Source organism: Musca vetustissima, unplaced genomic scaffold, assembly GCF_032173495.1.
Source record: "Musca vetustissima isolate MV318-11 ecotype Yass unplaced genomic scaffold, APGP_CSIRO_Mvet_v1 utg4602, whole genome shotgun sequence".
Taxonomy (NCBI): Eukaryota; Metazoa; Arthropoda; class Insecta; order Diptera; family Muscidae; genus Musca; species Musca vetustissima.
The window spans coordinates 365449-379304 of record NW_026885412.1 but is presented as its reverse complement, the minus strand read 5'-3'; the positions used below and the strand labels follow the sequence as shown (position 1 = coordinate 379304).

At 37.1% G+C, this 13856-nt stretch overlaps 1 protein-coding gene across 1 annotated transcript; it reads left to right on the top strand.

The window, feature by feature from the left end:
- Positions 1 to 7884: 7884 nt before the first annotated feature.
- Positions 7885 to 13456, top strand: LOC133332687 (protein melted). Its single transcript, XM_061541066.1, has 10 exons — positions 7885 to 8016; positions 8077 to 8328; positions 8424 to 9136; positions 9202 to 9557; positions 9630 to 10330; positions 10395 to 10641; positions 11594 to 11745; positions 11811 to 11939; positions 12842 to 13123; positions 13187 to 13456. Exons 1-10 carry the CDS (start codon positions 7912 to 7914, stop codon positions 13442 to 13444), a joined length of 3195 nt encoding a protein of 1064 aa, XP_061397050.1. The 5' UTR covers positions 7885 to 7911; the 3' UTR covers positions 13445 to 13456.
- The last annotated feature ends 400 nt before the right edge of the window (positions 13457 to 13856 follow it).

Sequence of the window (13856 nt, the reverse complement as noted above, 5' to 3'; positions counted from 1 at the left end):
AAAAATCAACGTCTTTTGAAGAACCAAAAGAAAATTTAAAATCAGTAAGGACAAAACTCGTGCAAATCGAAAGATATATAGGGACTTTGGTTCTCCAACAACATAAAATCGGACGAACCTATCTATATATAGCTCACATCATTCTAGGGTTAATTCAGTACGCTGCGCCGCATTTCCCGACTTGGTGCACTATTTACCTGAAATCGGACGAAAATATATATGGGAGCTATATGTAAATCGAAACCGATTTTCACGAAACTTAGCACACATCTTTGTAGGCTTAATACAGTACGATATGCCAAATTTCGTGCAAATCGAATGATATGTAGGGACTTTAGTGCACCATTTACATAAAATCGGACGTAACTATATATGGAAGCTATATCTAAATCTAAACCGATTTTCACGAAACTCCGCACACATCATTCTAGACTTAATTGAGTACGCTTTGCCAAATTTCGCACAAATCGAAAAATATATAGGGTCTTTGGTGCACCAATTACCTTAAATCGGATGAAAATATATATGGGGGCGATATCTAAATGTGAACCGATATTCACGAACCTTTGCACACATCATTCTAGATTTAATTCAATACGCTATGCCAAAATTCGTGCAAATCAAACGATTTCGAGGGACTTTAGTGGACTATTTACCTAAAATCGGGCGAAACTATATATGGGAGCTATATCTAAATCTGAACCGATTTTCAGGAAACTTGACAGACATCACTCTAGGCTTAATTCAGTACGTCATGCCAAATTTCGTGCAAATCGAAACATATATAGGGACTGAACCGATTTTCACGAAACTTAAGAGAAATCACTCTAGGCACAATTCAGTACGTCATGCCAAATCTAAAGATATATAGGGACTTTGGTGCACCATTTACATGAAATCGGACGAAACTATATATGGCAGCTTTATTTAAATCTGCGCCGATTTTCACGAAACTTGGCAGACATCACTCTAGGCTCAATACAGTTCGTCGTGCCAAATTTCGTGCAATTCTAAAGATATATAGGGACTATGGTGCACCATTTACATTAAATCGGACGAAAATATATATGGGAGCTATATCTAAATCTGAACCAATTTTCCCAATTTCAATAAGGTTCGTCCTTGGGCCAAACAAATGAGTTGTGCCAAATTTCATCTAAATCGGATTATAAATGGGACATGTACTGTGTTTACAATTTAACACCAACGGACGGACGGACATGCATAAATCGACTCAGAAGGTGATTCTATGCATATTCTCAAAAGGAACCATGTGCCTATCTTGCTTCTTTTAGCCATAATACCCAGTACCACAGTGTGGTGAAGGGTATAAAAAAATCTGCGTCTGTTTGAAGGACCTTAAAAAGTATTTTTAAAATTTCACATCCACGCCTTCGAAAATGCCATATAAAATAATTTTTAAAAAGTCTCCAATTTTTTTTCTACGGCATAGTTTTGGAATTTCTATTTTCAAAAAAAAATTGTCTCAGACCTTTCGTCGTCTAAAATAAAATTGTCTCATCTTGTGTGGAATGTGCAAATCTAAGCAAATACCACAAACGAAACAAAAAATAAATAAAAATAAAAACATCTACGAACTATTTTGGATTAGTGGCATTCCAGCAGCGGCTATCTGTTCTGCTAGTCTAACGACGACAACAACAACAACAACAAGAAAATCTTCAAATATTTAACTAATCCACAAAATGACGATAATTACACACAAACCGAAAGATATAAACTAAACAAACAAACAGGCGGGCGAACGGACAGACAGACTGACTGACTCTGGAAATTCAAATGAGTTGGCAAAAATAGAAATACCGGCTAAATGACAATTCAGTTCTAAAAATAACAAGAATTCAAAACAATATTACGACCCACGTAAAAAAATATTGAAACAAAAAATAAAATAACTTGGCGATGAAATGTTTTATTAAGAAAATATTTTTTCATTGAATTATAAAATAATGTGTTTTCGTCCGTCTGTCCATTAATGTGTGTCGTCCGTCCGTCTGTCCATACACGATACAGGCCACAGTTATTTTCTCAATATTATGAACAATTAGGGGGCAGTTCACGTCTTTTTCATATCAAAAATTGAGTCAATATTTTTCTTCTCTTAAAATCATGGGTTATATAGATTTTCACATCTCTCCAATAAGTTTTCATTTTTAATCATTTCAAAAATTAATTTTTTATGAGGTTCCACTGTAATGAAAATAAAATTTTCAATACTTACCCATACTTGTCCCTCTATGTATAATCTATGGATATGAGCATGTGTTTGTGTTCCACCATCACCTACCTCCATCGGTTTGTTCTTGTCGTTCGTGTTTACATCTTTCGTTGATATTGAATTCAATATCTGTGGGGAATCCCCCACGCAAATAACGAATAATGAATGTCGCCAAAGAAGTAGAATATCGCAAAACAAACCCGCTGATAACAATTTAATGCGATTTTTGTGTACAAACAAATTTGACATGGGTTTGCAAAAAAAAACTTATTATATAAACAAAAGAAGTATAAAAAAAGTATAAGAAATATATTTTCAAACCAGTAAGGAAAGTTCAAAAGACGGACGGGGACGACTATATGATACCCTTCACCATTTTGGGTACATACGAGAGATGTTAATATCTACAATATCCTGTAGATAGAACAGACATAGAATCTTTGGAGGACCATTGAGATGGAATCGGGCGAAATAAAATGTGCTATCTAGATAAATATTTGAACCAATTGAAACCAGTAAGGAAAGTAGTCGGACGGGGACGACAATATGATACCCTTCACCACTTTGGGTATATTCAACAGATGAATCCTAACAGACGTCGCATTTTTAAAGCACCACTAAAATGAAATTGAATGCATAAACATATCATTCTGCAACCGATACTATATTTTTCATTTGGTCAGATATAGAAGTTATATCTAAATCTGAACCGATTTCAGGAAACTTAGCACACATCATTCTAGACCTAACTCATTACGTTTTGCCAAATTTCGTGCAAACCAAAAGATATTAAGGGACTTTGGTACACCATTTACCTTAAATCGGACGAAAAAATATATATGAGAGCTATATCAAAATCTGAACCGATTTTCAGGAAATTCAACACACATCATTCTATACCTAATTCATTACGCTGTGCCAAATTTCGTTTAAATCGTTAGATATATAGGGTCTTTGGTGCACCATTTACATTAAATCGTACGAAGAAATATATAAGGCTATATCTAAATGTGACCGATTCTTCCCAATCTCAATAGGGTTCGCTCTTGGACCAAATAAGTGACCAATGCCAAATTTAATCCAGACACTAGTCTGTACCTAATTCAGTACTCTGTGCAAAATTTTGTTTCAATCGGACAAATATTGGAAGTTTGGTCCTTCATTCACAAAAAATCGGATGGAACTATATATGGGAGCTAAATCTGAACCGATTTTAACAAAACTTCGCAGACACCAGTCTGGACCTAATTCAGTACTCTGTACAAAATTTTATCCCAATCGGACAAATATTGGGAGTTTAGTGTATCATTCACTAAAAATCGGACGAAACTATATATGAGAGCTATATCTAAACTTCAACCGATTTTAACAAAAATTTCCCAGACATTAATCTGGACCTAATTCAGTACTCTGTGCAAAATTTTGTTTCAATCGGACAAATATTGGAAGTTTGGCCCTTCATTCACAAAAAATCGGACGAAACTATATATGGGAGTTATATCTAAATCTGAACCGATTTTAACAAAAATTTCGCAGACATCTGTCTGGACGTAATTCAGTGCTCTGTGCAAAATTTTGTCAAAATTTTATCCCAACAAAAAATCGGACAAATATATATGGGAGTATATCTGTAAAAATTTCATTCAGTGCTAAAAATCGAACAAATATTGGGAGTTTGGTGCATCATTTACCTAAAATCGGACGAAACTATATATGTGAGCTATATATAAATCTGCTATATATAATAATTCTACTCAAAATTTTGTCCGATTTTCATTCACAAAAAATCGGACGAAACTATATATAGGAGTTATATCCAAATCTGAACCGATTTTAACAAAACTTCGCAGACATCTGTCTGGACCTAATTCAGTGCTCTGTGCAAAATTTTGTCTCAAACGGACAAATATCGGAGTTTGGTCCTTCATTCACAAAAAATCGGACGAAATTAGATATGAGAGCTATCTCTAAATCTGAACCGACTTTAATGAAACTTCTCATAAATAAGTATGGACCTGATTCAGTGCGCTGTGCAAAATTTTGTCCCAATCGGACAAATATTGGGAGTTTGGTGCATCATTTACCTAAAATCGGACAAAACTATATATGGGAGCTCTATCTTAATCTGAAACGATTTTCTCCAATTTCAATAGGGTTCGTTCTTGGGCCAAATAAGTCAACAGTGCCAAGTTTCATACAATTCGGATCATAAATGCGACCTGTACTTTGTTCACAAAAATACATGGACGGACAGACTTAGTCGACTCAGAAAATGATTCTATGCATATTCTCAAAAGGAACCATGGGTCTATCTCGATTCCTTTTGCCTGTTGCATACATATGCACAAAGACATAATACCCAGTACCACAGTGTAGTGAAGGGTATACAAATTCACGCCTGTGCTGCGATGTTCAAAAAATATTTTAAAACGAGTGAGCGGAGCAAAATAGTCGGATGGGGCCGACCCTGCGTATGTTTATTCTGAGCCTGGGCAATATTTTGTGATATTTGCTGAATCTAGCCCGATTAGAGCTCAACAGCACCTCTTCCTTACACTGACATATTTTCCGAATATTACAATTCATATTCAGTTCAGCCCTTCTAATTAATTGTCCAGATTCCCTTCACCGGGGGATGTGTTCTGATGTTTAACCTATTATTGGCATCGACTCGGAAAAAAAGCACACAAAAAATTAGGTATTCCGTCCACTTCATCCCCTAATTATAATCTGATCATCACCAAAAATTATGGGTGTTGTCCTTGATCATAACTGGATCCTCGTGGAAAATTTCAAAGTGGTCAGCGCTATATTTCCGCCCTTTAGTGTGGTAATGGGTTACTAAACAATATATGAATTCGTAAGCACCTGTAAATATTTATGTGTAACTCCCACATCCCAGTACATACGACAATATAATTGGTATGAATTTAAAGGTCAACCACTCCTCTTGGAGTCACCTATAAACTTCTCGGGTCTATGGCCTTCATCAGTAAATATATACGCCATAGAATACAAATTTTGTCATTTTTCACACAAAAGTCAGGGGTCATTTGACCCGCTTATTCTTTGGCCCGATCCCCTTCTCCGTTTATATTTGGGCCATAGTTGCGGTCTCTGAAGCGACCAGAAAAACCGACAAAAATTATGAATTTGGTCCATTTCATCCTCTAAATATTGACCGATCTTTATAAATAGGGGTCTTCATTGGCCAGAACCCATCCTATATGCAAAATTTCGTGAAGATTGGTCCATAACTGTGGCTTGTATCGTGTTTGCAAATTATAATGGACAGACGGACGGACCTGACAACATAGTTGTGTAGGATATAACAATCATCCATCTAAAAAATTGTCCAAAAAAAATCTTATTTATGTTGTGGTATGCCACATTGATACCAAAAATAGAAATAGAAGATCAGCTAGAAGCAATTCTCACGCTTCTATTTGCATTATTTTGTGTCCAATACACACAGCCTCTGCCAATGCCATTGTTGTTGCCTTGATACACGCCATAGCGAGAAGATTGTTCTGGTGGCGTTTAACGATCATTAAGATGTCGGTTCAGTGTCAATTTTGGTTTTTTATTTGCTGGCTGGCTGACTGACTGGGCTGGCCAAATTGACTGACAGTCAATTCGATGCGATTTATTTGCAAATAAACAAATCGAAACGAACAGGAAAAAAATGACAGACAGCCAGCCAGCCAGCCATTTAGACATCTTGAAATAGACAGACAGCTCGCGAGACAAACAGGCGGACAGACAGACGCAACGACGACAACAATGTTGTTAACTAGTAGCAACTTGACTTTTTGGTCTATTGCCAATGGCAACAATTGATGTTTGAATTTGTTGCTGCCAATTTTCTTGGTGATATTTATTGTTGTTGTTGCTATTTTCTGTTCACGTCATTCTTTTTCCCAAAGAGTTGCTGCGATCGACAAACATTTAATGTTCAGTTTTTTTTTTTTTTGTTGCTTTACTTGATTTTTTATGTGTGCGTGTTTTTTTGGTGTTGTTGTTGTTTTATTTTTATTTCTCTTATCTTATCATTTGGGATACACGTTTTGTTTTACATGTAGCCTATGTCTTTCCCCCACCACCTCAAAACACGACGTTGATATAATTTTTCATTACCAATTTGCTTTGAGACACTCGGCGACAACATTTTTTTGCACAAGTGATTTTTTTTTTCTTTAATTTTCGAAATTCCCTACACGACTATGTTGTCAGGGTATTATAGCTTTGTGCAGCCCCAAGAATTTGTAACGCCGCGAAATATTGGTCCTAGACCCACCTCTAAGTTTACCGATCGTCATATCTCGACTAGCTGAGTCGATCTAGACATGTGTGTCCGTACGTCCCTCTCTCCATTATAATTTGTAAACACGATACAGGCCAAAGTTATGGACCAATCTTCAAGAAATTTTGCATGTAGGATGGGTTCTGGCCAATAAAGACCACTATTGTTTTTGGTAAAGATCGGTTGATGTTTAGGGGATTGTCGGGTTTTCTGGTCGCTCTAAAGGCCGCAATTAAGACCGAACATCGCAAACAATTGCATGAAGAAGGGGATCGGGCCAAAGAATAAACATGCATGTTTGGATAAAGATCGCTCAATATTTAGCGGGTCATATGGACCCTGACTTTTGTGTGACAAATTATAAAATTTGTATTCTATAGCGTATATATTTGTTGACCTCTAGTCGGTCAAAAGGGTACAAATATTACGAAATATTGCCCAAGCTCAGAATGTAGTACCACAGTAAATTAGATTTTCGTAGAAGTTGTGTAGGGTATCATATGGTCGGCCCCGTCCGACTATACTGCTCCACTCACTAGTATAAAAATATTTTCTTAATATCTTAAAATAGGTGCGGATTTTTATACCCTACACAACTATGTTGTCAGGGTATTATAGCTTTGTGCAGCCCCAAGAATTTGTAACGCCGCGAAATATTGGTCCTAGACCCACCTTTAAGTATACCGATCGTCATATCTTGACTAGCTGACTCGATCTTAACATGTGTGTCCATCCGTCCGTCTGTCCCTTATAATTTGTAAACACGGTACAGGCCACAGTTATGGACCAATCTTCACGAAATTGTGCATGTGGGATGGGTTCTGGCCAATGAAGACCCCTATTGGAAAAGATCGATTAATATTTAGGGGATGAAATGAACCAAAAACTTTATTTTTGTCGGTTTTTCTGGTCGCTCCAGAGGCCGCAGTTATGGCCCAAACACCGCGAATTTTTGCATGGAGAAGGTGATCGGGCCAAAGAATAAACATGCCTGTTTTGATAAAGATCGGCCAATATTTAGCGGGTCAAATCTCCCCTGACTTTTGTGTGAAAAATGACAAAATTTGTATTCTATGGCGTATATATTTACTCCTGAAGGCCATAGACCCGAGAAGTTGATAGTTGACTCCAAGAGGAGTGGTTGACCTTTAAATTGATACGAATTATATTGTCGTATGCTAGTATTTTATTAAATATTCTAATTTAAAAAATCTGTCCCTAACCGATTTTCTTTTTCTTTTCAGAAATTCTAATCAGACAAATACACCTGGAAACATGCCGTTAATCTGCAACACCTAATTCGTTGCAACAATAACAAAAACTACCAAATTCATCTCTTATATCTTGGAAAAAGAAATCCATTACCAAAATGCATGAACTCTTTACAAAAGTACTCTCTAAACGTGATCTATCCCGTGCTGGGGATCTATTTTCTGTACCTGACAATGATATTGTCAACGATATTATCGATGTGGTAAGTGACCGCTAATGCAAATTAAAAACAAATATTAAAATTTTGTATTTTATTTTCCAGCTTTCCGATATCAATGCCATCATCTCTTTGGCGGATTATCTGAAAAACAACAACGACCAGTCGGTGGTGGAGATTTGTGTTACGCGCGTTCTCTCCTGTATACGTGAAACGAAAACAGCCGAACGTTATTGTCCTGCCCTTATCGATTTGCTGAAAACCTGTCTGCTATGGAATCTCCAACCGAGTGGTAGTAATAAAGAAGATCCGCCACATGCCAAAATAGCTGCCGATATTATATCGAGTATATTTTTGGTAAGTATAAGGAAAACACATTTAAAAAAAATCCACGCCTAAAGGTGGACCATAAAAATATTTGTAAATTCACACATTTTTCTCTCTTTTTCCAGAATTATGACAAACGTGAAGTAATGAAACTAGCCCTACCCATTGCCGTACAATTCCTGCCGAAGGGTAATCGTGAGCTATCCCGCAATTTGGCCAGTTACCTATCGCTGGCCGCCATCGATTATGCCTATTTGCTGAGTCCTCATGTCGATTCGATTATGAATTCTATATTGGCTGGGAATTATGGCCTCCTGCGGGTACTCTCCCAAATCTATGAAGTTTCTCCAGATACAGTATCCCCTCATGCCCCTCAACTGGTGGCCCTCTTACCCGAATGTGATTCTCAAGAAAGACTGGCCGTTTTTCAATTGTATCTCCTGATTGCCCAAAGGACACCTTTGGTATTGGAATCCTGCATTTCACCGTTATGTGAATTTCTCTATGACAGTGAAACGGCCAGCACAACAATGCAGATTCTTTTGAAATTGGCCGAACAGAGGCCGTTACTGGTGGCGGAACATTTTGATAAAATCCGTTTGGCCACGAAAACAAATCCGAATACAATGGCTTTGGGGGCCCAGGTTTTGGCCACAGCGGGACGGACGAATAAGGAGAATGCTCAATATGCTTTGGATTTTGTATTGGAACAATTGCCGCATGCGGATCGTAGTTCTCAGGCGGTGTTACTGCAGGAGGCCACCAAGTTATGTTCATCGTTTCCGATTTTATTCACCGACAAGGTGTTGGCCTGTGTGAGGCAAAAGAATGCCTTGAGGTTAGTCTCAAGATTTCAATTTTCTATTTCCGATTAAAAGACTGAGTTCTTCTTTTTTATTACAGCCAACAAAAGCTGTCTTCCTCGGAAACCAGTGTGGATGTGGGTAATAAAACCTCGGGAGGTGTTACCATTGTCAATTTGAATAGTCCGCATGAATTGCCGGGTATTCAGCAGCCAATTGCAGGCAAGACATCGGGTATTACGGTGAATACCTCAATGGCGGCGAATTCGGTTGCCCAACATTCCACAATTATCAGTGCAGACCCTGTGACCAGCACCACCACAGTCACAGTGCCTTCGGGTCATACCACGCATGCCACCACTGGACGCATGCACAAAAGCAAACAGAGTCGCAGTAGTCCGAACAGTCCCAAGGATCCGTATAGGCGAACTATTACCACGGGAAATATTAAAATACGTAAGAAAATACTTCGATTCTCACTCAGAGAACAATTTAAATAATCTATTCTCTCTTTTTCCCCATTTACAGCATCCAACAATCCTGCACCAGTTTTATCTCAACCTCCAAATAACACCACCAACGCAACCACACCCACAGTACCACCCACCCCACCACATGCTGGCTATACACGGCGAGTAAAACTTGGCGACTCACGAAGTACCGGACGCCTACATCCCTCGGGTAATACACATCGTAGCATGACCCGCCTCAATGTGGCCGGTGGTTCAGTGGGTGGCCTCCACAAAAGTATGACGAGGCTAAGTTCATCGCAACACATAAATCAAAATGGCGGCTCAGCCTCCGGTTCTGGATCGAATACGGCGAATAACTCAACCTCAAGCAGCAATGTGGTGGTACAAACTGGAGTTATACCCAAGACACCTACATCTCCCAACAGCCCTGGCTATGTTACGCCCGTACCTCCGCTAAGTAATAATGTTATTATTACGGGACACAATAAATGGGGTATACCCTCTACGCAGGTGACATCCGGTGGAGTCACAGTGACAACATCTCCTACCAAAATGCGGCCGCAGTCCCAAGGACCCACCACCCTGCTCAACACCAGTGCTGCCCTTATGAAATATAGTACCGATGCCTTAAATCAATCGATTGGTTCGATAACAGCCCCCGTAAATCCGGTCTCAGTGCATCATGCATCGCCAGCCTTGCCACATCAAAATAATGGCAATCAAAAATCTGTGATGAAATTACCAGTGAATGGAAGTGTAAGGGGATCATCTGATGACCATTCATTTAAAGATTTATTAATTTTTGTTTTTTTTTCTGCAGAGTGATCACGAGGTCATTGTCTCCGGTCCCACGACCAATGTTACACCACGCCGCAATGACAACACCAGCCGCACTCTGTTAAATGCAAACAACAGCATTTTAGATCAACGCATGAGTACTTTTGAACCCTATCAAATCATGCGTGATCCTGTCCAACAATTTTGTGAGAAACACTTCTCTTCGATTAGCTCCTATATGGATGAGGTGTCGCAAATGTTGCCACCACCCACACGTTGCAGTATTGAAGGTAGGTTTGAGGTCAAAGCATGGGAGAGTGAGAGAAGTGTTCCAAATAAATCGGGTCTTTAAAAAATTAAAAGACAAAAATGTTTTATAAAAAATTTACACATGTGTATGGATGTTGAGAAAATATTTTAAAAAACCCACGCCTATTTTGGTACCTTAAAAATATTTAAAAATCTACGCCTATTTCGGGACCTTGAAAAATATTTTAAAAAACCCACGCCTATTTTGGTACCTTAAAAATAAAAATCTACGCCTATTTCGGGACCTTGAAAAATATTTTAAAAATCCACGCCTATTTTGGGACCTTAAAAATATTTAAAAAACCCACGCCTATTTTGGGACCTTAAAAGTATTTTAAAAAACCCATGCCTATTTTGGGAACTTACAAATATTTAAAAAATCCACGCCTATTTTGGGACCTTAATAAAAAGCACGCCTATAGGCGGATCTCGACCATTAAAAAATCCACGACTATTTTGGGACCTTAAAAAATAGTTTTAAAAAATCGGACCTTATACAAATATATTTTTTTTAAATCCACGCCTTCGATATAAGACCTTTATTTGGAACACTTGCTATTTTATTTCGCATGTTTGTTGTATTGTTGTTACATTAGTATATGTTTCCATAATTTGATCCATATTTGTTTGTTTTCTGTTTTTTTCTTCTTCTTGTTTTCTTTTTCTCACTTTCACCACACCACACACACACCTCTAATTGGAATGCCTATTTTTTTTTAAATTCTTAATTTCCAACTAATCCCGCATTTGTTGTAATGAATGATGTAAATGCCATTGTGTTTAATGTAATTGCCGTAACTATATTTGATTGTGTTGTTGTTGTTGCATGCATATTCTATATATCTGTACTTCAACTATCCATCTGTCCCGATTTCACTCCACCCACACACACACACACAAATTACACCAAAAAAGTTTCCAATGAATTTGCAGAGAGGCGTTCGAAAAAAGTGGCAAAACTGCATTTTGCCTGTCAGATACGTGGACCTCATTGTCTCTATTCGAAGACCTGTTTTACGATGAGAACCCGCAATCCGAAAACCTGGATACATTTAATGTTTCTCGATTTTCAAGTGAGACACTATGTAAGTATAGGAGAGAAACTTGTACGAGATGGCATTTATTTTGGCATTTATTTTTTTCTTTCAAGGTTAAGGAGAAAAGTGTGTTGAGCACCCGTGAACCAGGTATTAGTAATTTGAAAAATATTTGGCAAATACTCAAGTGTGAAAATCGCAGTTTTACGGAATTGGTGACCAGTCAGTTTCCAAGTATAAAAGTAAGTATTAAATCGTTTTAGAAAATCCACGCCTCTGTGAAGGTTCCTAGAAAAAATATTTAAAAAAACACACCTTTGTTAAGGACCACGCCTCTCTGAAGGACCTAGAAAAAATATTTTTAAAATATCCACACCTTTGTTAAGGACCACGCCTCTCTGAAGAACCTAGAAAAAATATTTTTAAAAAATCCACACCTTTGTTAAGGACCACGCCTCTCTGAAGGACCTAGAAATAATATTTTTTTTAAAAAATCCACGCCTCTCCTAAGGACCTAGAAAAAATATTTTTTTTTAAATACACGCCTCTCTTAAAGACCTAGAAAAAATATTTTTTTTAATCCACGCCTCTCTTAAAAACCTAGAAAAAATATTTTTTTTAAATCCACGCCTCTCTGAAGGACCTAGAAAAAATTTTTTTTTTTTTATTTTTTGTTTTTTTTGTGTGTGTTTTGCCACCTAGAAAAAATATTTTTTTTTAAATCCACACCTCTCTGAAGGACCTAGAATTTTTTTTTTTTTTAAATCCACACCTCTCTGAATGACCTAGGTTTTTTTTTAAATCCACGCCTCTCTGAAGGACCTAGAAAAAATATTTTTTTTTTTAAAATCCACGCCTCTCTGAAGGACCTAGAAAAAATATTTTTTTAAAAAATCCACGCCTCTCTGAAGGACCTAGAAAAAATATTTTTTTTTTAAATCCACGCCTCTCTGAAGGACCTAGAAAAAATATTTTTTTAAAAAATCCACGCCTCTCTGAAGGATCTAGAAAAAATATATTTTTTTATAAAAAATCCACGCCTCTCTGAAGGACCTAGGAAAAACATATTTTTTTTTAAATCCACGCCTCTCTGAAGGTTCCTAGAAAAAATATTTTCAAAAAATCTTAATTGTTTTATTTCCAGGACCGTGAAATTCTGGTCAATGAATTAAGACATTCTGGCTTCCTGGATGTCTTTGAAGTCTCCAAGACTGACAAATCCAATCCAAATTGCAATGAACTGGAATATCAATGGGGTTGTTTCCTGTGTAATCATCCCGACAAGGCCATGGGTTTCCTCAATGGCAGTAATCAGCCCATGATCGAGGGTCAACTGAAAGAGAAGAAGGGCAAATGGCGGCTATTCCGCAGATGGCGTACCAGATATTTCACTTTATCGGGAGCACATTTGTCGTGTAAAGGATCGGTAAGACTATTTTAGAGAAATACATTTATTTCAAAAAAAAATCTAATTGTAATTTTCTTGCAGAGTGGCGGCGAAAGCATCGATGTCAATCAGATACGTTCGGTCAAGGTGTCACGTGGTGCCCGCAACATACCCAAGGCCTTTGAAATTTTCACAGCCGATCAAACACTAATACTCAAGCCGAAGGATGGCAAAAATGCCGAGGAATGGGTGCAGTGCCTTAGCATTGTGGTGGCCCATTCGCAGGCTCGTGATAATCCGCATACGAAAACAAATAGTTTACCGGCTCGTGGCATGAGTAGCAGTAAGCCATCGTTTTGAGATTTTTTTTTGTGAAATTCCCTGACCCACACACCCGCAGATTTTCGTTCTTATATTTTAGTACTGAAATTAAATACACACATACATAAATATATAATTTATATGAATATTCTCTCAATACTTTTTAAAAGTTATGTTAAATATTTAATGCTTTTATAAATTTAAGCTTTAAAAATAAAAAAAGAATTTAAGTTTAGAAATATTTTATTATATAAAAATTAAAAAAAAATAAAAATCAAAAAGACCTAAATGAAATTAAATGATCATATCAAACTTTTGTACTTAAAACACTATTATATTATTTTTTAGATTTATTTCTCTAAGTGTATTCAGCTTAATATGGACTAAGACAATGCATATCATAACAATTTCAAATTTTATTTTCTTTTTTATTAAATATTTTTCTTGTATA